The following is a 26,495-nucleotide window of genomic DNA, read 5'->3' on the forward strand; positions in this document are numbered from 1 at the left end:
AATAAAATCCTCAGGCAGCAATCTGGAACACAATTTTCAAATACTCCAGATTTGTTCTTGCTGATATTAATATAATGCTAAGTTTAGAATCCATTATTTGTGGCCGAATTCTAAATTTGGGCCTCTCTGTTGGTTCCTGTTACACAGATGAGCTGAAATGCATCACTGAAACAAAATATAAGATGAAATTCAATAATGTATGTATGCACACGTGATTTTAGCTGAGGGGTTGGTTTTGCTAGAAAAGCATTTTGCATGACTTCAGAACTTCACCTCAAAGGATCTCAAAGGATTTGCTAGCAATGAATATTTTAACATCACAAGTTATTTAGAAATGGGAGAGTGTTATTAGCACCATTTTGCAGTAGGAAACTAAGGTACAGAGTGAAGAAGTGGTTTACCCATGGTTGTAAAATGAGTGGCAGAACCTGTAAGAGACCCAGGGAGATCTTGCGAAGTTGCCGTTAATTATTCCAGGAGGAAATGTGGCAACTATTAAAGATGACTTGCAACAGCAAGGGTCCTATTTTAGCCTCCTTTTGATGTGTATGAAGAAAACTTTCCTTCTTTCAAGTTGTTGGATTTTATTTATCATTTTTACTTCAGAAATTCAAGGCCTATTTATGCTGGAAAACACTAGAGAACTTCACAAGAGCCAGAAGAACGAAGGTGCAGGAACTGAGATTTGATGATTTTCAGTGGACTGTTTCTAACTTTTATTTTTGTTGCTTAGTTAATCCCTATTTCTTCAGTGTGCAATTGCTTCATATTGTTTCAGGAAATCTCTGTTCTCCTTCTAGTTAGTCGGGGGGAGAGAGAGAGAGAAAAAAAACAAAATTCAGGCAGAGTACAGCTGGTATTTCTAAGGTTAAGAAATCAGGGGGGAAATGAGCGAAGGGAATCCAGACTCATAAAGATAAAGAAAGCAGCTGAAAAAACCTACAAGCCCAGATGAAAAAAATGCTGTAGTGATCACACAGTAGCTGAAATAACAGGTAATGCACACTCCCAGCTACACACCCAGGCAGAAAAATAAAGGAGTGCCAAGTTTTTGCAAGGTACAGCAGATACTCAAATAGTTGGGAGTGTTTTTCATCCCTAGAATCAGAGATTTTATTTCTTTTTTAAATAGAGAACAAGCTCGCTGTAGGGCAACATCCCACTAGGGAGGCAGGTACAGCGATGGTTCCTCAGTGTTCCATTGCAGCACAAAAAGGAATGGCAGCCAGGAGTAAAGAGACAACCAGAGAGTTAATAATGAGGTACTGGCAGCTTTGCCTGAGGTGGAGGGCAGAAGGGGAGCTAGCAAAATGATGTGAAAGAACAGTTTAGCAATAGAGAAAAATGGGTGACTACCATTCCAGGAAATCTCAGCCAGCATTGAAAAACTCTTGGAGAGACTGAGTGCCTTAGATGTCAATGCCATAGATAGAAGATGCATTAAAATACAAAAGCAGCTCCCTTGAGCTGTATGAATAGCGAGCTAGTGATCTTCCTTAAAGGACGTAGCAGCAGGATTGCCTGCTGTGGAGCGATTTATACCCCTCACTTCTGGAGACTGAGTTTACAACAACATAAAAATGGCCGCACCAAAGGTCTGTCTTACCCAGGAACCTGTCTCCAACAGCAATATGGAATACGTTTGCAGAGAGGGTACTCAGGTACAGTTTGATGATACAACTGACCTAATAGCTTGCTGCCATCCCTTCCTCCCCATTCCTTTTGCTCACCCTGCTCTCTGCCACATGCTTTTGTTGTTTCCCTTATTCTGGTACTCAATGGACAAGCCACTGAGCCAGTTCAACCTGCTAAACCAGCGAAAAAGTAACTGAGCTTTACCGCCCACTCCCCCAAAATGCCCCCAAACGTTTTTCTTTTGTTGTACTGAGCTGAATTAGTTCAGGGAAGGGCTCAACAAGCACCAGAGTCCATGCAAGAGGGGAAGCCATATCACACATCTGTGGATATGAGGAGATGCGAGGCAGGATCATGTTTTGCAGCATTAGCGAGCCAGTAGGTTGATTCAGCCCTGTAGAGCGTAGGAACAGGGTTTGTGTGAGCACAAAATCCTCTGAGACCTAGGAAAGGAGCAGTAACATTCATGAGAGGGCGCATCTCCATGAAAATTACTTGACAGAGAGGCCAAGCCAGGGCTGCCATCACAGAGCAACAGAGGTGAAAAGTAGTGCCACAACTGAAGGGAAAGGGTTTTTTTCCTAAGGGTATTAGGAGGGAGGGAACTTGTTTTCTTTTCATTCCACTCAGCTAACAGAGTGCTGTGAAAGGCGTTATGGGTAAAAGTCACAATTTGTATCTTAACCCATGCTACACAGAAGTGTAAATATGTGCCTATATATACCAGATACACATCTGCTATACAAGCATATAGATACATAGGTTTACGTGTACGTGAGTATGCGTACATATGCACGCACCTGTGTGATGTATAAGCAAGCACACACACCCCTACAGGCACAAAGAAGCAGGTGCAGCACCTGGTACATTCTGGCAAGGCAGAGAAAAGAAATGAAAGCTCTTCCAAATTAGTTGACTTCTGCCTCCCGCAGAGCTAGCCCATCCCAGAGGATAAAACAGGAGACAACAGGGCAGTGCCGCACATCCTTCTGCGGTCCTGCTGGCTAAATTGTCTCAGTTATAGGAGACTGCCACCTCAGCAGGTCCCCTGCCGCATCCCCTGCAGCTTGCATCCTCTGCACCCTTCAGGGAGTGAGGAAACGCGGAGGTGAAGCAGCAGCTGGCAAGGCCTGTGCCAATTAGAAGCAGCGGCAGACAGGATCCCACCCCTGTCTCCTCGAGAGGCTTCGGGTAGAGTTATCAGTTCAGTCCAGCAGTTTTGATCCCAGCAAGAGGCACATTCCTAAGAGGAGTTGGCGCTTGCCTCTAACCTGTCATTATTTGTTAGTGCCCCAGCACAAGTGCTGGCTGAGTGCACACGCTTACACCCCTTCTCCTAACCCTCTGCCCGCGCTTTGTTGCGCCTGAGCATTTGCTTATGGTGGTTGCTGCTAGGGTTTGGAGCGTAACCGTGGCTGAAATCTCTCTTAGTAGCTCTTAGTGCAAACCCTGTGTTTTCCCAGGGGCTGTCGATAACGGGGAGACTCAGGAGAGGAGGCAAGTGGCTAGGGTGACAGCCAGATGGGGCAAGGCTGAGACCCTGCTGATGAGCCAGGGTGGAGCAATAAAGGCAGCACGCAGCGGGCGGGCGAGGGGAACAGAGGTAGAGTCCTTGAATAGAAAGCAGCATGATAATGAGGCCGTAGTGCTTTGCTTTAACTGCTTATGCTGTGCAATCTGGAGCCTGCTGTGCAGGAAGAAGGTAAAGGGGAGTTGAGTTATTTAACCAAACTAAATAACAAGGAAGTCATGTCAGCACAACAGCCTGCTTTCGCAGAACAATAGTCCCCTGTTGCTACATAAACACAGAGATCCAGGCTAGCCGTGTATTTTCTATGCAAGAGACAATCTCCCCTGTGCCTGCTGTGGATTCAAACAGCTCCATTACCACCATGAGGGCAGGAGATCTGCCAGTGTCACAGGGATAGGCCTGACCTGCCAAATCCTCGTGGGCTCCAGTGAGTGAGAAGCTAGCTCCTTGCACCAAGGATGCTGTATAAAGAGCATTGGCCTCCAAATAGCTGGGCCCGGGTTGATCAGAGAATAACAGCAGACTACCGATGTATCCTGCCAAGCCATATGTCCATCAACACTGATCTTAGCACCGTCCTCACAGGTAAGTCAGGAGACAACTCATTGCCCCAGGCCTCTCAGCTGTTGCATAGTGGCATATCTCTGCAGCTAAATGTCTACCTACCGATCAGTCCCTGAGTAGGAACTTGTCTCAGTCAGTACAAGGCATCCAGCAAGCTCTGAAGGTAATGAAGGGAGACCCAGTGATGAGTCAGGCCTGGGGGGGCTTGTACTCTTGGTTCTGCTGCTGGCTCTGCCAACAGTTCAGCATTTGACCTTGGGCAAATTGCTTTCTTGCTCTGTGCATCAACTGCACGATCTGTAAAACAGAATTAACACTACTGTTAGCCTCAGACTGAGGTCTCTGATACCATTTTCCCTCAGTGTCTATGCAACTCTTTGAGATCCTTGTGTGGAAGAAGCAAAGTGTGAAGCCAACAGTGACGTATAACAAAGTCCTGCTGTGACGTATAACGAGGACGCATTGTAAAAACCCTATAACCAAAACAGCAGGCTCTGCATACAACTAGAGGTTGATGAGTCTGCAAAAACTCTGTTCCCATCGGAAGACAAAGGCTAAAAAGAAACAGAGTGCCCTTGAAGATTCACTGGGGTGACTGCTGCTATGCTCAGATCCTCAGGGGACCTGTCACTGGCAAGAAATCCATCGTGGAGAAGGTTCTGGGGAGGCAGCAACTACCCGTGGAGGACTTCCACAACTCACCTCTCTGCCAAGACTAGCTTCCAGCCAGAGGTGTAGCTAAGAGGAGCTGTAGTGGGCGAGTGATGACATGAGTGGTCTTGAAAGTCAGAGGGGAGATGTGGCCCATCAACTCAAATTACCTTCACTGCAGGTGCTTAATCCCTCTTGCTGTGTGGATATTATTTGTTTAGTTTTTCAAATGACTTCTCTCTGACTCCCAGTCCCAGGGGATGTTGATATGTATTAGGTGTGTTGCTAGCAAAATGCTCTGTATATGAAACCTACTCTAGTTCATATAATTTGGGGATGTACAACTCCATCAGGTTTGTATCTGCTGCTTGCTTGGTGTGAAAAGTGGCTTGTCCTTTTCTCCTGCATGTTGCTTATTGTTTTTTTTCCCCCCTTAGAACGAGTTTTACCCACACTCCCCAATCCTTTTCCAGGTCAGTATATGTTTTATGTTGAAGTAGCTCTTTAGCCGGGTCATTCTCCATCATCCTGATAAACGCTCAGAGCTAGGGATGGGCAAAACAGTTCAGAAATGCAGGAAAATAAGGGCTTTCCCTTCTCGTCTACATGTCATTTGGTCCCTTCTGCTCACCTTCTTCATCCTTCCCCTTCCACCCTCCCTTTTCAGAAAACCAATCAACTGAACAACCTTTAACCAAGCTTTGAGCCATGACAATGTGTCCTCACCCAGGTCTGGACAGTCTTCAGTGAGGTTCAATTTCTCCTAATAGTTCTAAGCTGTCTTTGCCCACGTTCTGATTTGGATCAAAAGCATAAGCAGACCTAAAATTTTGCAGAGATAGTGGAAGGGACAAGTGAGAAGCTAAAAATTAAATTGCTGCCAGGAGTTTTTTTCACTCTAGTTGTGCAAACTGTTCACGGTGAAACACTTTGTTTTCTCGTTCCTCTGTCACACACCCCCAAGCCTGCCAGTCACATAATGCTGTATTTGAGGCAGAGAGCATGAAAAGAGGCGCACGGTGAGGTGTTACTGTCTCCTTTATTCCAAGGGAAGAAGGTATGAAGGCAAAACAGGGTCTGAGTAGTTTTCCTGTCTCTGTGCTGCCCAAGCATGACTCAGGTCCAGGTAGCGTGGCCCTGACGTCCACACGAGACTTGGGGTTTGGATGCGACCTTGAGATTCTGAAAAAGCGCAGAGACTGGGCACTTCCAGAAAGCAGTTTACAGCGTTTGAAAGTAGTGTTTGAAACTAAATCAACAATAAGGCAGCCATTCCCCGTATTCACTTAAAAAATCTTGGCCTAGGGCTCCTTAATATCTTTGTTTTACCACCATACGATGAAGATGCACTCAACTCATGGGATGTTCAGAGGCCTAAATAGTTAATGTCTGTGCAGAGCTTTGGCGTAGAGTGTTATTACGAACCCATGTTGTTTTGCGAAAGGGCACTTGCCCAAGTAAAGCACCTGCAGGTACTCCCATGAAAAGAACAATAAATGCTGGGTGTTACACCAGCTCCCTTTAACTACTCTGCCGTTTTCAAATCAAGCTCTGCTCTTGGCAACATATTCAGGCTTAGGATGTAGTCACAATTGCCTATTTAAAAGGCAAATCCACAAATACAATTAAAGAAAAGTACCTACAAAAAAAAGGGGGGGGGGGGGGGGAAGAAATCAAGCTACCATTAAAATTAAATCCCAGAGAGTGATTTGTAAATAACATTCAAGGAGCTGAGAAAAGGAGTAAAGTAGGCCATTGGGAACCTGTGTGGAAAAATAAATCCAATTAAACACCATTATCATATGTATTGCAAATGAAACTTGTGCTTGGATATGAAATTAAAGTTGCTGAGGCTGTTTGGGATGCAAGGTTTTGAGGAGTTTTCCAATTTTGGGTATTCTTTTTTTAAGCAGAATTTTCAATGACAAATATTTTTGTCTGATGGAAAACCCAGGGCTCTTTCTTTTTATGATTATTTTTATTATATATCCTTAAATTCCACAGGCAGGCAGTGTTAATTTTTTTCATAGCCAGCCCTGTTTACAGCTGGTTTTGAATTAGTAGCCCATTAAGCTAAATGATAAAGCAAAAACTGCAAGTGAGCAAGGCCAGGATTTCCATACCAAATACCCCTCCTAATCAAGCTGCCAAGGCCATCCTGCACAGCTTTAGTCAATCCTTTAAAACACTTCCCCCTCTATCTTTGAAGTTGTTATTTTTTTCCTTTTACTGCTCCCCCGTCTCCTGAGATCATCTCGAAGGACATCCTGGTGTGACATCACTTCTGTGAGGAGTCTCCAGGAACTTGTGGTGCCAAATGCTGGGATATCTCCAGCGACCCAGGACATGCAAAGAGGATTTTGCAGAGGGGGAAAGTAGAGTTTAAATACTCCGGACCTCATTTGTTTTCTGAAAGCCCCTACCAGCTCCTCCAATGTGGGCGTTCAGCACAGATATTGGCGCTTATCTCAACGTTTGCTTTTACTTTGCTGTTCAACTTCAAAGAAACCTTAGGCATGAAATTTTGTTAGACCTTTTTCTCCCTATGAGTTGATGTTCTGAGATGCAGTCCTCAGCTCTCAAATAAGCCTCTCCTCAATGACCAAAATCACAGCCTCTTCCCTCTTTCTCCCTCAATTTCCATTTCTCTTAAGCCTGGGTAACACTTCCCTGCCCTGTGGGCTTTTAAGCATTAATTTAAAAGGAAGGTGTTTTGAGATGAAGAGCACTGTAGTCATGCTAAGCATTGCTATCATTAGCTAGCTGCTGTGGAAACATCTTGCTTTCGGGCAGGCTGGAGACTCAGAAGCAGCCCATTCATCTAAACACATGGGACTTGAATTTGATGAGGCAGTTTCCTAAAAGGCCGGAGGAGCCCAGCTGATTCAGCTCTCAACACAATTGTCCCTGGTAAATTTTCCAGCCCTCCTGATTTTGCAGCCGGGCACTCAAAATGCCCTGAAATGTCTTCTGGGAAGATGCCACATCATCACATCTTCCTGTCTGCATTGTCACATCACATTATAATGGGATGACACAAGACCTGGCTGTCACAAAGGAGGCCTTACTGCATCATCAGGTGGTTTTTCAAAAGAATTTTCTCCTGGAAAAGGAGAATTTGCTCATTCCACACAACACCTGCCAATGACAGGGCAAGTGAGATCATTGTTGAACCTCAAAGGGGTCTGTCACAATTACAGTGCTAGCTCCATCTCTGTCCTCCGCTGTCCCTTGCCCTCAGCCCTTTGAACATAGACTCCTTCCCCCGTGATTAGCACCTAGTGTCCACATCAGAATGGCTTAGCCAGACTGATGGGCTTCAAAACCTGCGAGCCTTCTCAGGAGATTTGTGATGAGGGCTTACCATAGGTTAACCAGGGGCTTTCTCATCATGGTTAGCTTGAATGCCCTGGGAGCTCTGCAAGGGAGATGCCTTGTTTCCCAGACAGCAGCACATCCAGAACTGCCTGCGGGGCATCAAGTGTGCCAGTCCTTGGGGCCTGATCAGAAAAAGTCCATTCACGGCCATCAACAGGGTGGCAAACGATTTATAGCAATAGTGTGTTAGTAATTGGAGGAGGGGGAGGGAAAAGGAGAATGAGCAGTCCTGTCTTTCTGCCAAAACATGCACTGATCGGAGAATGACCCTGTATGACTGTAGATCGTAGCTAGTCTCCATTTAGCTGTAGCCCGTCTAGCCTGTACTGTCACTAATGCCTTCATCAGGTGGGTGGGAGCTGGGGGAAGGGAGAGAAGAGATGTTCATTTGGGTCTGATGACCAGAGTGGGAAACAGAGAGCATCTTTCTTTCTAATACCCTCTCAGTCTTCTTACCTCCCTATGGAGGTCCTAGCTGTGGAGAAGAGAGCTCTTCATTTGCAGCGGCCACCTCCACCCATCCCTGCTCCCCTTTCACTTTCTCTAGTGCATGGCCCTGTCAGTCCTGCTGAACAGGCAGCTCTCGTGTCGGCGGGGTCTGCTTTGGCAAAAGGATGGACATCTGAATATTTCAAAGCTAAGGAGAGAAGCATGAGGGAATACATCAGCGAGCACAGACTGTAAAGGGTTAACATTATGAGGGTTTGCTGGCTAGGCAGTGGTGTGGGAGCAGTCCACAGAAACCAGCCCTCCCAGTATGATGTGGCCAGCTAAAGAACCCGTCTGTCTCTGGAGTCCTCTTCACTGAGGCCAGTGGATGCTTTCTCAGCTGGGCTCCAAGAAAGGGTCAGTGAAAACCCAAGCCTTCGCAGCCTTTGAAACAAACTGGTTGGCAGAGCTGGGGAAACAGTAGCATAAACAGGCCAAAATAGCCAATCTTGTCCTATCGTGATCCTGACATAGAAACTACCAGCAGAGAAAAATAATGGCCATAGGGACCAAGCGCAGAGGGCATGTTTGGCGCCATGTGCATATTTGGTATTTCCATAAATTCTCAGGAATTCAGGGGCCATAGTTCAGCTGTACTCGTCACTCTGCAGTGATGTTTGCCTGACTGCTTGGAGCATGCCTCTCTCTTCCCTGAAAGCTGGCTGAGCCTCGGGCATCGGCACCTGGTAACACCCCTGACCCTGGGTGGGAAGCACAACGCGCGGCTCTCCTTGCTTCACGCTGGTGGTATCCAGCCAGATTTTTCAAAGAGCTCATTCTCCATTTGGTGAGTGCAGAAGGGGGTGGCTCTGCAGGGTGGGTGCTCAGACAGGCCAAGCTTCTCCTGCTGCTCGGGGTCGATGTCCGTCCCTGCCAGGTCTGCAGGCGCTGAAGGCTGGGACCCCACTGGGTGCCAAGCCTGCAGGGGTTTCAGGCCAAGGGAACGGGAAGGACAAGACACAGTGAAGGCAGAAGGCCAATATCATATTAATTGTTTCTTGCTATTTCATAGGTACCAGACAAGGGGTGGCATTGTATCTTATTTTGACCGTGTGGTTAAAAGTGAATAAAATCTAAGTCAGAGGTGATGATGGTATCTCCCAAAAGGGGTAGTAGGGATATAGCTGGAATCAGCATCTTACGGAAAAGAGAAATGCCAAGAATTATTTCTACTACAGCTACTAGCATTGCTTGATGGGTTTTTCTGGATAGCAACAGACAGTTTCTGTTGGCTGAGATGGCTTAAAAAAATAAACACCAGTCTGCTTCTTCGCCAAAAAAAGCATAAAGAAAAGAAACCAGCTTTCTTAAAGAAAAAAGAGAGACAGAGGAGGGAAGAGAGAGAAATGGCTTTATTGCTTAATCTGTTTCTGTACTTTTTGTTCATTAATTTTAATTTAGATTGATTTATTCCAAAGTGAGCCCTGGGTTGCATATATTTGCATAACCCTCTCCAGTAGCAATGCTGTGGAGAATCCAGTGAGTGAGGAAGAGCAGCAGCAGAGGGTAGGAACTGAGACTGGATGTCCCAGAAAGATATTCCTCCGAGCTGGGCCCTTGCACTGGGATAGGGAAGGCATTTCAAGGTCTGTTTAGTCACGGGTGTGGCTTTGCATGCATGCAGAACAGCCCTGCAAAACAGAAGTTGGGGCATAGCAGTCAGGTGGGAGAGTGGAGGTTGGCTGAAACCAGTGGGGGAGAAAACACACAACTGCACTGCAGAGATTAGAAACAAACCCATGGAAGAGCAACTGCCATGGAAAATCAGTTGTTGGGTAGGAACACGGGTAGTGTCAGCGGTGTAGCATGGACAGATTACCCTGCAGAGCAGAGCTCGGGCAGGCTATAACCCTCCTGAGACAGTTATCCTCAGCCCGGAGGATACCATCTCTATGTTAGATGAGTTTCTGAAGCCATCAACTGAACCTTCCTCCTTAGAGACGATGAAGGCAACCTACACCCACTGCACAGCAGGTGTACCTAAATCCTTGCTCTCTCCCTCTCGCTCTCCTTACTTGCCATGTTGAGCTGCCAGCCGGGATTGAAGTGTGGAGGGCAGCAAGGAGGAGGATGAAGAACAGCCACTGTTGTCTTGATTTAATTCTTACACGCACACAAAAATTCCTCCCACCCCTGAGAGAAAATGACCAAAGAGTAATTCCCACCTTCATCCTCCTCCTCCCCCTTCCATTTCCAGTTCAAGAATTTGCCTAACAAATTGGCCTCCCCTCTGGTTATTGTCCCAAGTGAACAGTCTCTCCATTCACTAACCCATGACGGTAAGTCGGTTTGGGAAGCGGCAGGTTTATCTTCCCGGCTCAGGCACTGCACTGGGCCCGCTTGTGAACCGGGTGCCATTCAGTGTCTGCTCTGCTGTTGATAAAGCACATTACACATGGCTGGGCTTGCATGATTAATACAGCTGTCTAAGCGTTCTCTCTAAAAACAAAAACAAGCGGGAGAAGGTAGGTGTGGGATTTGGGAGGGAGGGGGTGCAGAGGGAAAAAGCCAACCATTCCAAAGAAATCAGGCTTGCAGAAAAAGCAGAGTGCTCCTGGCAGGCCTTCCCTCCCGTGGGTGAGCAGGTCTTGTCGGCAGAGCTCCCTTGCAAAAGAGAGAGGCCTCATGGCAAGGCGAGCAAAGGAGAAATGCACTTGGCCCTTCCCCACCATCGCCTGCATGTCCCTCTGCAATCTGGGGAATGAGTGCGTGGACAGGAGCAAGGGGTCAGGCCACGGAGAAGGATGTGCTATAACCAGCATAGCTTCAGTGAGGTCTGGCCAGGCAGCCTCTACGGTAGGTGTTACAGATACGCACGCTCACTGGTGGACAAGTACACTCCGGAGCCAGGTCACCTTATGCACCACATGTGCGCACCCTGTGCTCAGAGGCGCATCCGACAGTCACTGAGCAATTTCCAGGCACCCTAGAACATCTAAAGGATGAACCAAAGTGGCTGCAAGCATCTTTTCCATTGCCCCAACTCATCCAGCTGGAGACCAGCTCAGCTAGCTGTGTAAGCTGTAGTAACTTTCCCTTTTTAATTACTGGTCTGGGAGTGGGCTGTGGGAAGCCACTATGGCTTTCTGCTCCAGCTTTCCCCATGCCTGGGCGAGGCATTAAAGCCATGCTTGCACTGTTAGGGCGTTAAGGTGACCAGGAGTCTCACTCTGGAATTGCACACACATACACACATCCGTACTTGGATGAGAACTACAGGTGACACGAAGTAATATTTCCTTAGACCACACACTGTAGAGACATACACCAGTCTGTGGGCCCAGCTTGATTCCCGTGAAATCTCTAATTCACTGAAATGTGGAGAGAAGCGCGCAGGCTTGTTTATAGTGTTCCCATGATATGGGTCCCATACTTCCCGTTGTTCACAAGCAGCCTTTGACGAAGGCTGGCTGAAACCTCCTCCTAGCTTGTTCCACTCGTGGGCAAGGAGGGATGGGGAGAAGGGTTGGTTCCCGCTAAGCTCACTGCAGAGGAGTCCCCAGAGAGGAGTGGTGGCCCTACGAAGACGTCAAGGACAGGTGGGGGGGCACTGTGCTGCAGGTACTAGAGAAGAAGGATGGGAAGGGAAGAGGCAGCAATACGACTGGATTTCAGTACCAGAGCAACCTCAAGCATGCTGGTCACGCTCCACCCCAATTTAGTTCTCCTTCTGCTCCACTCTCCTTTCCAGTCACCCCTCGGTGTGTCCCTCCCTCCTCATTTCTGCTCACAGCCACTCAAATCTTTCTCATGCCACATATCCAGCAAAGCTTGTGGAAAACCATAGCAGGGATGAAGTGGGTAAACAGACAGACATAAAGCTGATGAAAATATTAATTTTTCAAGAGGTTCCAAAGCCTCCGATTAGCAAACCTGCTTCCTAGGGCTGTATGTGCTCTGGGTGCGGGGGGCTATGCTGTTTGTTCCCTATTGAGACACCAGACTGCGTGCTGGCATCACCTTTGGTCTGCTGCGCCGTAAACATGTGCTTGAGAGGTGAGCAGGGGAGGGATTGCTATATCCTAGGAAAGTGAAAAGCAAAAAAAGCTCAGATCTTCCCTGTGATGGACCCTGAAAAAGTCAGTGCTATGTATTTTTTGGATGCTTTGCTTTTAGGATGAGTCTTCAATGAATGGTTTGAAGACAAAGCAGTTTTAAGTAACTGATTTTGTATCAGTAGTTTGCCAAGTGTTTTTTGAAAAAAAAAATCTCCAGCTGCTAGTGGAATGGAAAGGGTGGGAGAACTATTTTTCAGCTGTGAGAAAACCTTTGAACTTTTTGATATCTACAGGACAGATCCAGTGATGAAAGATCTGTGTAACCTTGCAACATAGGTGGTCTTCTAGTCACCACCAGCCTCACTGGTCAGGATAACAGTTCAGTTCTAGGCTAGGAGTACTGTAAACCAGCTCCAGGATAAATGGCGTAAGCAGCCAGCTTTTGAACACCACAACCTTCTCAGAAAGACACTGAGAAATACAGTTTCAGGGATATTCTTTAGACCTCAGGGAAGGATGGGTGCGCTGCATTACAGAATGAATCTTCACTTAGACATGAGGTATGATAGATGAGTACTTAGTACACCATGAATGAGCTCCAAAACATGGGGAAGAACTGTTCAGTGCTAAAAAAGCATAAGCGAATTCTGAAATACATTAAATCGTGTGCTAAGATTGATAGACACCAGAGACATTTCCTTAATCTTGTTGGAGAGTTGCTGGAGGGCATCCTCCCTAGTTTACACAGTGGTACTTCCACCTCTAGAAAAGCCAGCCTTTTGCCACTGCAGTCACAGTCAAGTTTTAATTACAGGAGCAGAACTGGTAGTGAGAATGGGGTACAAGCCGATAATGAACAAAATAGTTTCAACATTAAGGACAGGGAGTGAAAAATCGTGTCTTCTTCTCAAAGGGGAGGGGGGACACACAGGAAAGTAGTAAGAAAAAAGCCCCAGATGAACCCTAGTAAGTAGAAGCTGCTAATCCCTAAAGCCTCAGAGTAGAGTGCAAAGCCCTGGAAGGAAGAAATTAATAACTTTCAAAGTATGACCTTGAAAATGGAATTAACAGTGTTCCTCCCTTTTAAGCCTTCATGATAATAAAGATTTCATCTTCTGCAGCCCTGGCAAGAGAGTCAACAGACTAGAAAAATTACTTCCTGCAGAGGAGCTGGCAAGTGTAAAACGTAAGACCCCTCCAGGCCCCAGGGAGTGAGATGACAGAGAGAGACCTCTATGGTGCACATCCCCTTTCCCTTGCACCTTCTCCTTTAGAGTTTTTTTTTCATTCCTCCCTCATTTTTGGTCGTCTTTGCTCAAGAAGCAGGACTCCAGCCTTCGGTGTAAGTAGAGTCAGCCTGTGAACAGCATGGAGCGCAGAGCTGCTCAGGGTGAAGAGCACTTGGAAAAACAGCAGGCCAGCTCTACTTGCTTTGCCATCACTCCTTCCTTCCCATCACAGACAAGTCTTCCTAGCCTGTCCCATGCCTCCTGCTGGCCTCACTTCCATTTAGAAACTCATGGGGGCTGATTGTCCTCTTACATCAGGTTTTACCTCACATTCTTTGACAGGATCCCAAGGGCAGATTCCCCAAAGCAAATAAGGAGCCTGTAGCTCTCTCATGCCCTTTGAAACTTCTCTGTGGGCTCTCCTCCATCAGCACTGCAGATGCGTCAAGCCCTGGAGTCTTGTTAATGGAAATAAGAGAAAAACTGGCACCTGCTGTCTCTTTTCCTATCCATTTTGGTTTACTCAGATGATGGGATCCAGGACCCAACAGAATATTCTAGATTGGTGAATGTGGGTGTGAAACGTGTAGATGGACGGGTGACTTTTTCCCTCTGGGTATGGACCAGAAATACCTCTGCTTTTTACTTGCATCTCAAATGACCCTTTTTAAAGGTCTGTGTTGGAAATCTTGACAGGCATAGGTTCAATTTCTGCTGGCGGTGATCATGTTGCTCACAGCATTTGGAGGCATGCCTCTGTGCAACCAACAGGATTTGGGGATTTGCTTACAAGTCTGACTTAGTTTGCCTGTTCAGCAAGGGTTACATGGCGTATCCCCCTCTCTTACAGGCCCCTTCAGGGGTGCTGTTGCTGTTGTAAAAGGGAGCTGGAGGGAGTGGGGGGAGAGAAGGAGGAGTATCTGTGTGGAGGAAGTAGAACGGGCTAGAAACTTTACCACCATTCCCTGCAACCTCTGTTTCTTGCTACTGTAGTGGGTAGCTGTCTTGCTTTTAACGGGGATGACCAACCAGCAGATCGGATCTGTCCCCCAAAGCAGTTTTACCGAGGATACTGCTGCATAGCGCTTGTGGAGAGATGCAGACCCATGGGGATCAGATTCTGTGCCACAAAATCATGGCCGTATTGGGCTGCCTCAGGCAAAAGCGGCTCAGAGCATGCAGAGCTGGCACCCCTTCTTTAGCATGCCCGCGGGGGCTTTGCTGTGCCGGACCCCAGGGCTGTCCCGCAGGCCTGCGTACCCGCTAACCCCCCGAGCGTCGCTGCCAAGCGGTGCTATTCCCACCCCGGAGGCTCGCCGGGCCGGCTGAGCGCACAGTGTCGGTTTTTCTTGGCCTTCGGCTGCCACCTCGCGGGGAAGAGGCGATTTGGCGTCAGCGGCGGCTCCCCGGTCCCGGCCCCGCTCCCCCGGCCCGGTCCCGCTCCCCGGCCCGCGCTGCAGCTCCGGCCGCGGGCTTGTGGCCAAGCAGAGCAGGAGGGGATGGCAGCAAACGCCCCGGCCCCGCTGCTGGGGACCGGGACGCAAAGCCGAGCCGAGCGGGGTTGCGTGTGCGCCAACCAGGGAGTTTGCGCGGGGCACCCGGGGGGCGAGCGTTGTACGGCTGCATGCCACAGAGCTGGCAGCAGCCCTTCACCTGCCGCTCGTGCCCTCTCTCATACCTGTTTGTTGGCATTTGAGCTTCACCTGGCACCACACCCATGCCTAAACAGCTCTGTAGGAGTCCCCACTGTAGTTCTCCTGTAGTTCTGACCCGGGCTGGTACCGAGTCCTTGTTCTTCCCTTTGCATTCCTGCCACTAACTCCCTCTTCCCATAAACACCATCATTCGCCTGTACGTGCCTCTCTCCCGCCATCTCTGCATCCCTATGCCTGATCTGGGTTTAATTTTCTCTCTTCATCTCCCCTTCTCCCAGGACCTGTTCTCGTTACCTATCCAACCTGCATGCTTACATCAGCACCTACATTTCCCCATCCTCACCCTGACTGACACCTCCTCCTCTTGCCCTCTTCAGTGTCCTGAGCCGAGTGTGCCTATATTGCCATTTCAGTTGAAGACCTTCCCTGGTATCATTTCCTGTGCTGTAGCCCTGTGTTGGTACAAGTGTAAGGCTCATCATACCACCTCAGTCCATATTACCCCCTTCTTAATATGCCTCACCACAGCGGCCTTTGCCTATGCCTCTGACCTGATACAGTCTTCCTCCCATATTTATCACCTCCTCGTGCAGCCCCCAACCACAAATAGGCACTATAGGCTTTGAGGGGCCAATGCCAGCCATGAGGTAGGGCATGTACAGGGCTACCGAGCAGCCTTCTGACCTTCGGCCACTGCTGCCGAGGCCGTGTGTTGCAGTGCCTTGTAACACTATCAATTCAAGGTTTGAAGGCAGGGTGAAAAAGGGCCCTTTTATTCATCCCACAAAGGTCATACCTCAGAAGTCTGCTCCCCTCGCGGTGATTTCTGCAGCTAGCGTCGTCTCTGGAGGTTGAGCCTGTGCCACGGAGGATGCAGCACTGGAGTCTCTGTTGCTTAGGCCTTGGGGGGCATCATACCAAGTCCTTTCTCAACTGAACTGTGCTCCCTTCAGCCGCCTGGGTAGCATCCACTGAGGGCTCAATAATAGCTGTGCACCAGGTTTGGTGGGGAGACTTGCAACTCTGCGATTCAGGACTTGAGCATTCAGTGGCCACCAAGCTCTTGACACGCGGTAGCTTCTGAACAGTTTCCTTGATAAAACGCTCATCTCTGTCTTTCCTAGGGAGAACTGAACAACCCCCAGCTAATTCTTCCCACACTGAGCAGTTTCCTTAGCCTGGCTTTCCTGTAGTCAGCAGAGGAGACTGCAGAGCAAGGAGTGACTGAGACAGTTTTAATCTAGCCAGTTCAGGTAGCAATTAGTAATGGGCAGTGTGCAGGTTTCTGTTAATGCCACGGTCCTAAAGTCACAGGAGAACATATAACACCCAAATTGAATGTGTGGCCATAATATCACTGCTGGCAGCTGACTGCCGCCGTGCTCCTTAAAAGTTGTGGGAGGTTGAGGATATGGGAGTCTTCAGGCAGTTCGGAAGTGACTGGACAAGTTCATGGAAGAAAAAATGACTCTGCCAAGGAATGGAGCTTCCGCTGGCTCAGGATGACTCTGAAGCACCTGAGGCAGGTCAATATGATGCCATGCATGCTCCTGGCTGGTCTCCACCCAGCACTTGCAGGGGACAGGACTGAAGATTAGACAAGACCCTTGGACTGACCCAGTAGAGCTGGTCTTTTCTTGTGGTATGCTTCTCTTGGAGGCAGGCTGTTTTTGAGGAGGAGAGCAGCTCTTGGCTTTGCAATCTTGCTGTGGTTTGCTGTGAACATAAGCAGCACCCTGCTTTTCCCCTCTCCCTCCACCATTTCACCCAAGCCCCACCACCCTTCTTGCCATGTCTTTTCCTACATGCTTCACAGGAGTAGGAGCAGTACATGAGAAATCACACACACACACACACACACACACACAAATAAAGGCATTACAGCTATACCATGCAAACTGGCATACCTACCCATGTCCTCTATGGAGAAGCCTGGGCTAGCCTAGCTTGCAGCCCTCCAGGGAGGAGCAAGTGTAGCAAGCCCAGCTGTGCTGTGCCAGTTGTATAGGGCGGCCTAAAACCTGTGAGGGGCCAAAGCACTGACCCACTGAGGTGGTCCCAGAAAAGTCAGTCAAGATGTGTGAAGGACCCCCTCCCCACAGGTGCTGAAGGCAGATAATTTTGTGTAGCTATTTACCTTTTTCTGAATGACCAAATCTCTGCACTGTTGCAAGGCTCCAAACCAAAGCATCAGAGCAGAAAGATGTTCTGAGCGACAGTCACTGGTTTTCTTTTTTTTAAGATTAAAATAAACTTTTTTTCCCTCCTCAAGCCTTGCTCTCAGACACAGCAGAAGTATTTTGGCTGCTGCTCTTCCGCTTAAAAAAAATAACCTCAGCCCAAGACAAACACCCAGCATGGGATCGTTCCACCTGCCCTGTTGATGCTCGTAAAGTGCTATGCAAACAGAGCCTTATAACGGGAAAGGTCAGGCAACCTTAGCAGCAGCGGGTGCTGCTGGCTCTGCCTATGAGGCCGGTAAAGCTCTCACAGCACCGCCTAAGCAGCACACTGCACATGAGAGCATGCAGCAACTCCTCCGCTTCACGCTGAATGGAAGGGTTTGCCTGCAGGAGGGTGATAGACCAGCGGAAATCGCTGACGTCCCATGCTAAAGGACCTCACCGCCCCTTCCACGTCCCCACTTGAAAGTATGGAGACCTTCTCCCAGAAGCATCGGGAAAAGACCCCTGGAGCCTCTCTGTGCGAGGCTGGTGCACGGGGCCATTACATGCTGGTGGGCAGGAGCAGCGAGGTCACGGTGGGACGGCTCTGTTTTTCCCATGGTTAAATTTAAGGATGCAGCTAGGGTTACCCTGCCTTGGGGAGAGGGGTGGGATGGGGGCTGCACATGGTCTCCTTTAGCCCTGAGAGAGCTGCAGCTCTCTAAATCTCGGCCAAGGCTGCCTTGTGCCGTGACACCAATGCAGGTCACCAGGCTGAATGCATGGCACGGACAAACCCTCGGAAACATGGGGCGCAGCATCCCCTGAGGCTGTTGCAGCACAGTTAGGCACCATGGCAGGGGTCCACCTGCATCTGCGCTGGGTATCTAAATGTCTCCCTATTTGGAGCAAGGAAGAGAAGTGTAATTGTTTTGCCCGTGCCAATTTTCAGTCTGTTCCTTCTTGATTTGATTAATGTGATCTGACTTGGTCAGCCGTTTGGGGTCTGAGGTCCCTTCAGGGTTTATTTGTGAAATGCTGCCAGATACTCACATTAACTCATCATTATCAGAAACCCAATTTCCTTCCTGGCTGTGGTGGAAGAAAACCCCCTTCAAAGCTATTGCGTGGTCACGAACTTCGCGGTGCTGCCAAATTGCAGGGGAATGATTAGCCCGGGAGATTAGCGTGCAGAGCACATTCCCAGAGCGCAGGCTCAAGGTTACGAAAGTGGGAGACTGCAGAGCAAGCGCCGCTGGTTTGCCAAAGCCCCCTGCACCCGCTGAAGGGGCCGCTGCTTGGCTTTCAGCGCCAGGGAGCGCGGACTTCGCTGAGCGCCGAGGCGGCTGAGCTCTGAGCCGGCGGCCGGGCGCGGTAGCCTCAGTCTGTGCCCACGCCGAGCCCGGCAGGGGAGCGCAGCCGGGAGGCACGGGGGTTGGCGGCGGCTCTGCCAGGGGTGCTCGCTCGCTGCGGCGGCGGGCGGCTGCGGCTCCGCGGGGCGGCGGCGGCCGCCAGGGGGCGGTGGAGACCGCGGCCTCGCCTGCTGCTGCTGCCGCGGTGCCGGGGCTCGGGGGTGCCGGAGCTCGGGGGTGCCGGGGCTGCGGGGGGTGCCGGGGCTGCGGGGGTGCACTCGCCTACCTGTCTGTGTGCTCGGGCGGCTGGCGGTGGGTATGGGGGGGGGGGGAGTTGCATGTGTGTGGCGAGTGTGTGCGTGAGCGTGTGTGTGCACACGTATGTGTGTGGGGGGGTGCGGTTGTGCGTGCCCACGTGTGCATGTGCGCGCTTGCACCTGTGCGGCTGGGTGGGCGTGCTTGCGGGTGCATGTGGGTGGAGCGGAGAGTGTGCAGATGTGTGCATGTTCGGCAGCACACGCATGACAAACGCATGCCGCTGCAGGGGGCTGGCGCACTCCTCCCAGCACGGACGTTCACCCATTGTCATGTGGGTGCCTCGGCTCCCGCATCAGCGGGGCACACAGTCCACAGCAGCACGTGCACACACACACAGGGAAGTCATTACATGAACATGGGCTGTCACAACCAGCCAGGCCACAACATGGCAATACCGAGGTGTGGCTAGGAAAGAAGACTGAAAGTGATAGAGTGAATTGAACACAGATACTATTATTTCCTGCACAAAGTTTCACTCAAAGACAAATATTTTATTTTCTTCTAACATTTTCACTTTTTTTTTTAAGTTTGAGCAATTAGTCCCACCCCCAAAAGCTAAATTCTCAAAGTTTTCAGGATTTTATTCTGATTGAGCTATAACCTTCCCACATTTTTACAATACATCTGACAGTAAATGTAGCACACATGGCATGTACTTTAGCTAGTTCTGCTGCAAGACACAGAGATTACAAGCAGCCCCCAAGGTTATGCGCAGGGGCTACAGCAGCTTTGAACCACACTGGGTCCCAGGCCTCCCAGTCAGCTTAACACGCTGCCTGGCACCCCCACAGCTACACACGTCCTGTTGGTGCAAACAACTGCTGGTATTAGCGTGGGGTGGTGCGCAGATGATGATCAGGACTGCACGTGGAGAGGCTTCTGTGGCCAGCCCCACCACCTCATGGGCACATGCAGGGAAACATGAGGACATATAACTCGCACCATTTTTCAGCTGTGGAGATGGGAGTCTTGGCTTGTCAGGTATCCTCAAGCTTATGCGCACAAGCTCAAGCAGAGCAAAAGCTGGTGTGACCCTCTCCTAAGTCCTTCATCACACCATGCCTTGTGTGTCCTCCCTTATACCTAGGTATTGCAGAAGCTCATCTCTTTACCATACCATACCATACCATACCATACCATACCATACCATACCATACCATACCATACCATACCATACCATACCATACCTCTATCCCCCACGCCCCACCAAGCACACAAACCCTGAGCCATGCACTTACACGTATTGAGGCAGCAGTACCCAGCCAAGGCCAAATATGCCCTTGCCTCTGCTGTGCTAGGTGTGCATGGCGTGCCTCCATAGGTACATATGCCTTTGCTCTGACTGAATGTGCGCCCTAGAAAAGTGGCAAGGAGGGGGATGGTTGCCATGTATGTATGTGTTACATACATGTCCGTGTATGTACTAGACAAATAGTATTTTAGCCAAATAGTAAAAATGTGATGTCTGAAAACTTTCTGTAAGCAGTACACCCTGTCTGGTGTGTCTTGATTATTTGCTGGGCCAGAGGAGTCATGTTTTGGGACTTCTTCACTGCCAATATGGGATGCAAATGGTCCCAATCAGCCTCCCCCCAATTACTTGACCATGAAAGATGCTTTCTCTGAAACATAGGTCAGGTAAGTGTAGTAGCTGAACTTGTTCCTGAGCTCAGAGGGGGAAATAAGTTCCTGTCACCCAAACAAGGAGTGAATAACCATTTTTTTCGCATTTGTGTGACAAGCCACAAAAGGCGAGCAGGGACTAACTAAAAAAAGAAGCCATAGATGGAATATAAATTTTCCACACAATTCAGCACATACTTACTTAATAATAAAAGAATAGAATTGGGGCACAAACAGCTGCTCTTGTAAGTGATGGGCTACATTGGGAAGAAATCACACAAATCAAAGTGCTACAGAATTTCAGGGGCTCTGGGGAGATCCTTCTGGGATTTGCTGCCTTTTAGTCACCAGCTGGAGTTTAATAGCGACTGTGCTGCTGAGCAAGCCTGTGGCAGCCCTGCCCCACCCAGGAGAGAGGGGGTGTTCGCCTGGTAAACTCTGCAGGTTGTGAGAGGGAGCAATTGCACTTTGGTCCCGTGGGGCTCTCCTGAACAGGGGGCTTTGGGGTTTTTTGGCTCCCCCCTGCCATTAGAAATAGCTCTTCTTGGTAGTAAGCATGGCTTCTTTCTTCCACAGCAGGATCAGTCCCAACATATAAACTCATTTCCAGCTCCACACTGCAGCATCTTCTTGCACCCTTTCTGTGTAAAGCACGGCATATACATACACGTATACGTATATGTGTACATGTACATATGCATATACATGTACATACACATGTACCTATACATATATGTGTACATGTACATATATGCATACACCTATGTGTTCATATGCATGATGCCCACGCATTTGTGAAACCACAGCCATGTTCACCTCCCTGCCCCATTATAAAGAGAAGGCTGCCAAGGCTTGGTATTGCAGGGTGAATTTAAAACAGCTTCGCTGCCTTTAAAGCCACCCAGAAAAGGAAACCCATAAATGAGAGAATGAATGAGAAGATGTCAGGAGTGTTAGCGCTTAATATTCCTGGAGCGAGTCTGCATTATTTGTGGCTGCGGCAGAGCGCTCCTCCCTGCCCCCTCTGACAGACCCCGTGCATGCGCGCAGACACGCATGCAAGTTCATTTCCCACCCTTATGAAAAAATCAACCTCCCTGGCACACCCTGCACCCTCACCCCATAGGTGTCGTGCCACAGGGCCATAAACACAACAGCGAAGCCTTCCTCCACCCCGATTAGGAAATAAATAATTGCGACACAGCCCCTGGGAGGGGAGGCGTCCGCTGGTTGGGCCCATGTTTTATTGATCGGACCGCTGTGATGAATCAGCCCCTGCGGAGCCAGTGTCTGGCTGCAGACAGGCATTGGCCACCGCGCAGAATTACAACGAGCCCTGGCATCCCAGGGCCACCGCCGGGAAGGTGGCGGAGCGGGGAGGTGCGGGGCTGGTGGCCGGGGGGTGTGCGAAGGTGTGAGCCATGTCCCCGTGCCAGGCGGCCAGCGGCTCCCAGCCGGAGGCACGGCAGGGGATGGGATGGTGTCAGCGGCTGGGGTTGAGCCTTGCCGCTTGCTCCAGGCCCTGTTTCTCCAGCCTGGGTATTGCTTAGGGAGAGCCGCATGCCGTCGGAGCACTGGGCAGGAGGGGAGGATGCTGAGGGTCTGGCGGGCAGGAGCCTGCAGTTGGGCTGGACGGAGGCTCACCTCAGCGGGAAGGCGGCTGTGCCCTGCAGCCCCGGCCCCCCGCCGCAGGAGCAGCCCGGGAGCAAAGCGCCGTGTTGCTGTGTTACCCCCGTCTCGCCCAGCCGCGTGTAATCTTGTCCTCTTTTCTCTCTCTTCTCGCACCCTGCAGGACCCGGCACAGGGAGAGTAGACAACGGCTCCGTGAGTTTGGCCGTCCCACTGTGGCTGCTGGCAGCGTCCCTGCTCTGCCTACTCAGCAAATGTTAATACAAATCAGAATTAAAAATAATAATAATAATAATAATAATAATAATAATAATAATTAAAAAAACCCAACACGACGACAACAACAACAACACACAAAACAAAACGCGTTATACAGGAGACAGAGCGAAGAGAGGGGAGAGAGAAAAAAGAGAGGGAGGGGGAGAGAAAGAGCGGACTGTTTCTTTCACAACTTTTGTGTGTTCAGGAGCGAAGAGGGGGGAGAGGAAAAATTACAGCAAAGAAGACTCAGCAACATTTAATCCGAAACCTGACAAGCTGGCTGTCAAGTCACCGACCGTCTAGGAGGCAGCACGAAGCGAGGGAGAGAATGGGGCACCAGCAAGGATTGTGTCGCCAGAGGATGCTGCAATGTAAACAATCCAACAAAACCCGCAAAGCCAATCGAACAGAAGATCCCTTTTCTTTTCTCTCCTCCTTCCTCTTTTCCATACTCCCTCGCCTTCCTTCCTTCCTCCTCTTTCTTTCTTTTGCGGAAAGAGGTCTTTGCTTCGGTGTCTATAGCCACTTAACTTTTTGGATGCCCTGGGTCATTTTTGTGAGCCAGTACTCAGCCAGTTCATACTTTAGAAAACAAAAAAAAAAAAAGAAAAAGAAAAAAAAAAAGCCACAAACCAGAGCAAGTCACCTGAAGCTCTCTGCACACTGGTGTCCTGTGAAGAACCCCTTCCTCTCTCCACTTCACCCTGCGCTCCTGTGCACCCGGCCCTTGCTAACCACCTTCTTTCCTGTCCCCTCCTTCATGCAACATCACACTCGCTGGCCTGAACTAAAGCTGTGTCGACTCTACTGAAAACATACTTTTCTTCTTTTTTTTAATCCTCTTCCTCTCCCCCCTCAATTCGGCCAGGTGTCTTTCTCCCGTGTGTGCCTGCGTGCGTGCGTGCGTGCATGCGTGTATGCGTGGCTCTCGCTCCGTCTTCTTTCTCTCTCTCTCTTTCTCTTGCTCTCTCTAAGCATGCAAAAGGAACAGTCCATGTGTACATATGCTCATCCTGCTGTAGATAATGTCCTGCCTTGTCAGTGTGAGACAAGATGCTGAGAGATCACTCAGGCAGAGAAGAGGGGTGAGGAGAGAGGGGCAGCTGCAACACAGGTTCGCATGGTGTCCCCTCTCCGGCGTCCTCACGGGCTTTTTGACTCCTGGCCACCTTGCTTGCAAGAGTCAGTCTGCACCCTTGTTTAGCCTTTTTTTCACTCCCACCTGCAACCTGTCTGGCTCTCAGCCTTCAAGTAGCAGCATAGCAGCCCCTGCTACGCATGGTGCTTGCACGTGCGCATGGGGGTGTGCACACATATGCACTTGTCCAATTAAGCAGAAGAAACCAGGACTGGCCTGCAGCACCACGGAGTGCAGAGTGCGGCCGCCCACTCCTCCTGGGGAGGGGAGGCTGGGCCGGTGGGATGTGAGTCATGAGACCTTGGACATCACCGAGCAGCCATTCCTGTAGCTATAGTGTGTGCGTAGGAACGGTGCCTCGACGTGAAACCCACAATCTGGTCATTCCTAACCAGTTTGGTAGTCATGCAAAAATAGAGCCAATACCCTTTTTTGTTGTTGTTCTTACCGTCCTCCCTGTTATAAAAGGAAACGTATGCTAGGTAAGGGTGAGTGTGTGTGTGTGTGCGCGCGCGTGTGTGTATTTTACACCACTGCTACTACAAAGCTCACTTTGCAAATTCCACATTTGAAACAAATTGGGTCAGGAAATGTCCAGGACCTTTGAATGTAAGAAGGAAAACAAATGTCAGGTCCAAAATCCTGGGCTTATAAAGAAGGAGCTTAAAGTGGTGCAGCAAAGAAGTAGGCAGCACAATTCCCCTTGCTCTTCTTTTTTCTCATCTGAAGGGTGCTGGTCTTGCTGGAGAGGGCTATTGCTTGCCGTCACCCTTCCCATGGCAGAATCACATGCAGAGGTCCCAACAGGAGATGCTCCACTGGCTCCTGAGTGAGGAGAAGGAGAGAATAGGCTGTGAGAAACAGGGTTAAGAAAATGCTGGGTGGTGGCTGGAAATTGCTACACCAGCAACAGGTCTGCTGCAGGAGCCGGAGGGAGCAGTGGGAGAGGGGAAGCCAGCAGTCGTACGCTCCAGTGGCTGCAGCGCATGTGGGCGGGCAGGGGCAGTGGGGAGAAGACTCCTGTGTTTCCTGGCCAGTCACGAGCCCCAGCATCCACAACAGCAAAGATGAAAAAACACAGGGTTTATCAGGTGGCCACTTGGTTTTTTGCAGGGAGGGATGCGCAGGGAGGAACTTGAGTTAGCCCACACAAGTCGAGTGACCATCCCACGACCGTACGCTGTTTTACAGGCGCTTGGCACCACTGAGCTTTCAAGCATCAGCCAGCTTGCTTTTCTGTCTTTGCTCTGTGAATTGGTGCAGTAGCAGCACGCTTGGCAGCCATGCTTGCACGCTCTTGAAGGCAAGGGGGAAACAGCTTGGGCTTGCAGTCCTGCGGCATGCAGGAGGGGATACCCACCGGCTGGTCCCCTGCCAGGAAGGAAAGTGGGAATTGCTGTCTGTGAGCCCGTCCCCATCTTGGCGTGGCTGGGGCACACTCCGCCAAGGCCTCTCCCTGCTTTCACCTTGCACTGCGGCACTACCGGCGCCTGCCTTCTCTCTGCTGAGCTCAGCTGTTTCGGGCGGCAGCAGGCAGGCAATTAAGCAGGCAGTCAAGGGCTCCTCGCAGGCAGCCAGAATGAGCGAGGAAATATTAGAGAGAGACACGGGAGACTGACGTTTGGGTGATGGCAGACTTGCTGTAGATCTGCTGTGGATTTGGATGGTGGTAAATTATGCTCCCCAGCTCCTCCAGGCCTCAAAGCCATACCTGGGGGTGTTTGTGCCTTGTTGCAAGAGGGGAGAGCTGGGCAACTGGTGCTTGAAATCCACCCAGGGCATCCAGGGACGGCTCCCCTGGATAGGGCTGAGATAGGGCAGTCGTTGATGGGACTTGTGCCATCTCCTTTGGAGACTGGCGTGCTGCGGCCCGGGAAAAAAATGCCCTGTATCCTTCAGAGCATTCAGACACCCCAGTCCTCATGCCTACCTCTCATGAGGGTCATGTCATGCAGTGTCTTAGGAACAACTCCAGATTTCCCGCTGCGGCAGGGCTCCTCGTCCCCTGGTACAGCCGCGAGCTGATGCTGGTCCCAGAAGCCGGGGCTGGGAGCTGCACCCTCTCCAGCGCACTGGCATGAGGGAAAACACCGCATCGCTGGCATTTCTCATTCTCGGGGCTGTACCTACGCCTGGATGTATTGTCGCAGGCTTCTTGTGAGAAGGTGGGCAGCCTGCAGGGACTTGCTGTCACAGGCTGTTCCTAAGGGCGGGGTCAAGCTCACTGTTTTCTTTAGGTTGAGGCTTCTCTTTAAGTTGAGGCTTCTCTTTGATGTCAACCTGGTTGCTATTGTTAGGTCTGTCCCGCGTGTTGTCCTCTGCGTGTGTTTTTGTCACTGTGGGGTCACCCCAAGGCACTGGGTTCACACACGTCAGAGCCCTGTGGTGTGGTGGTGGTCACAGGTCCCGGCACCTCATTGTTTCACATCTTTTTTGGTTTGAAGGAGTTTTGAGGGGATTTTTTTTGGCTGTCAAGGCTTATGGTTAAAGGGAAATATATTGCTAAAACCAGGACACCCATTTTTTTGAAGCCATCTGCCTTTTGGCTAGAGGAAACGGCCACAACCCCAGTGCTGGGATCTGGTCTTGCCTGCGGGACCTGGGCAGATCCGTGCCTCCGTCGCGTGGCTGCGAAACAGGGTTAAAGCCAGTTATTTGCAGACCTGTCTGAGAAAAGCCACAAATACCAAGTACGCCTGTTCCCTGCAGCAGTGCTGGGAGCCCCACTCCTGGCAATGTCTGTTCCTAGCAGGGCTGGGGGAGTTGTGGGTAGGCTGGAGCTTGATGTACTCCAAGAAGCAAATCCTGCGAGCTGCCGCGTGCGTCACGGGATGCTGTGAACATCCCCCTGTTTCTCCTGAACTCGAGCAGGGATCGCT

The 26,495-nt window shown here is 50.0% G+C and overlaps 1 protein-coding gene across 4 annotated transcripts in view; it reads left to right on the plus strand.

Annotated features, from left to right (window-relative positions):
• The window catches only part of LSAMP (limbic system associated membrane protein), a 1,022,392-nt gene extending 999,811 nt beyond the window's left edge, over positions 1–22,581 (plus strand). For 2 of the 4 annotated variants that reach the window (XM_075166906.1, XM_075166897.1), the window contains 2 exons: positions 4,819–4,854; positions 22,381–22,581. In XM_075166906.1, the coding sequence (XP_075023007.1) occupies positions 4,819–4,854; positions 22,381–22,478 (134 nt within the window). In that variant the 3' untranslated portion in view covers positions 22,479–22,581. The remainder of the gene's footprint in view (positions 1–4,818; positions 4,855–22,380) is intronic. The other 2 variants (XM_075166925.1, XM_075166915.1) reach the window with 1 other exon arrangement.
• Positions 22,582–26,495: the final 3,914 nt, after the last annotated feature.

This window comes from Calonectris borealis, chromosome 1, assembly GCF_964195595.1.
Source record: "Calonectris borealis chromosome 1, bCalBor7.hap1.2, whole genome shotgun sequence".
NCBI classification, from domain to species: domain Eukaryota; kingdom Metazoa; phylum Chordata; class Aves; order Procellariiformes; family Procellariidae; genus Calonectris; species Calonectris borealis.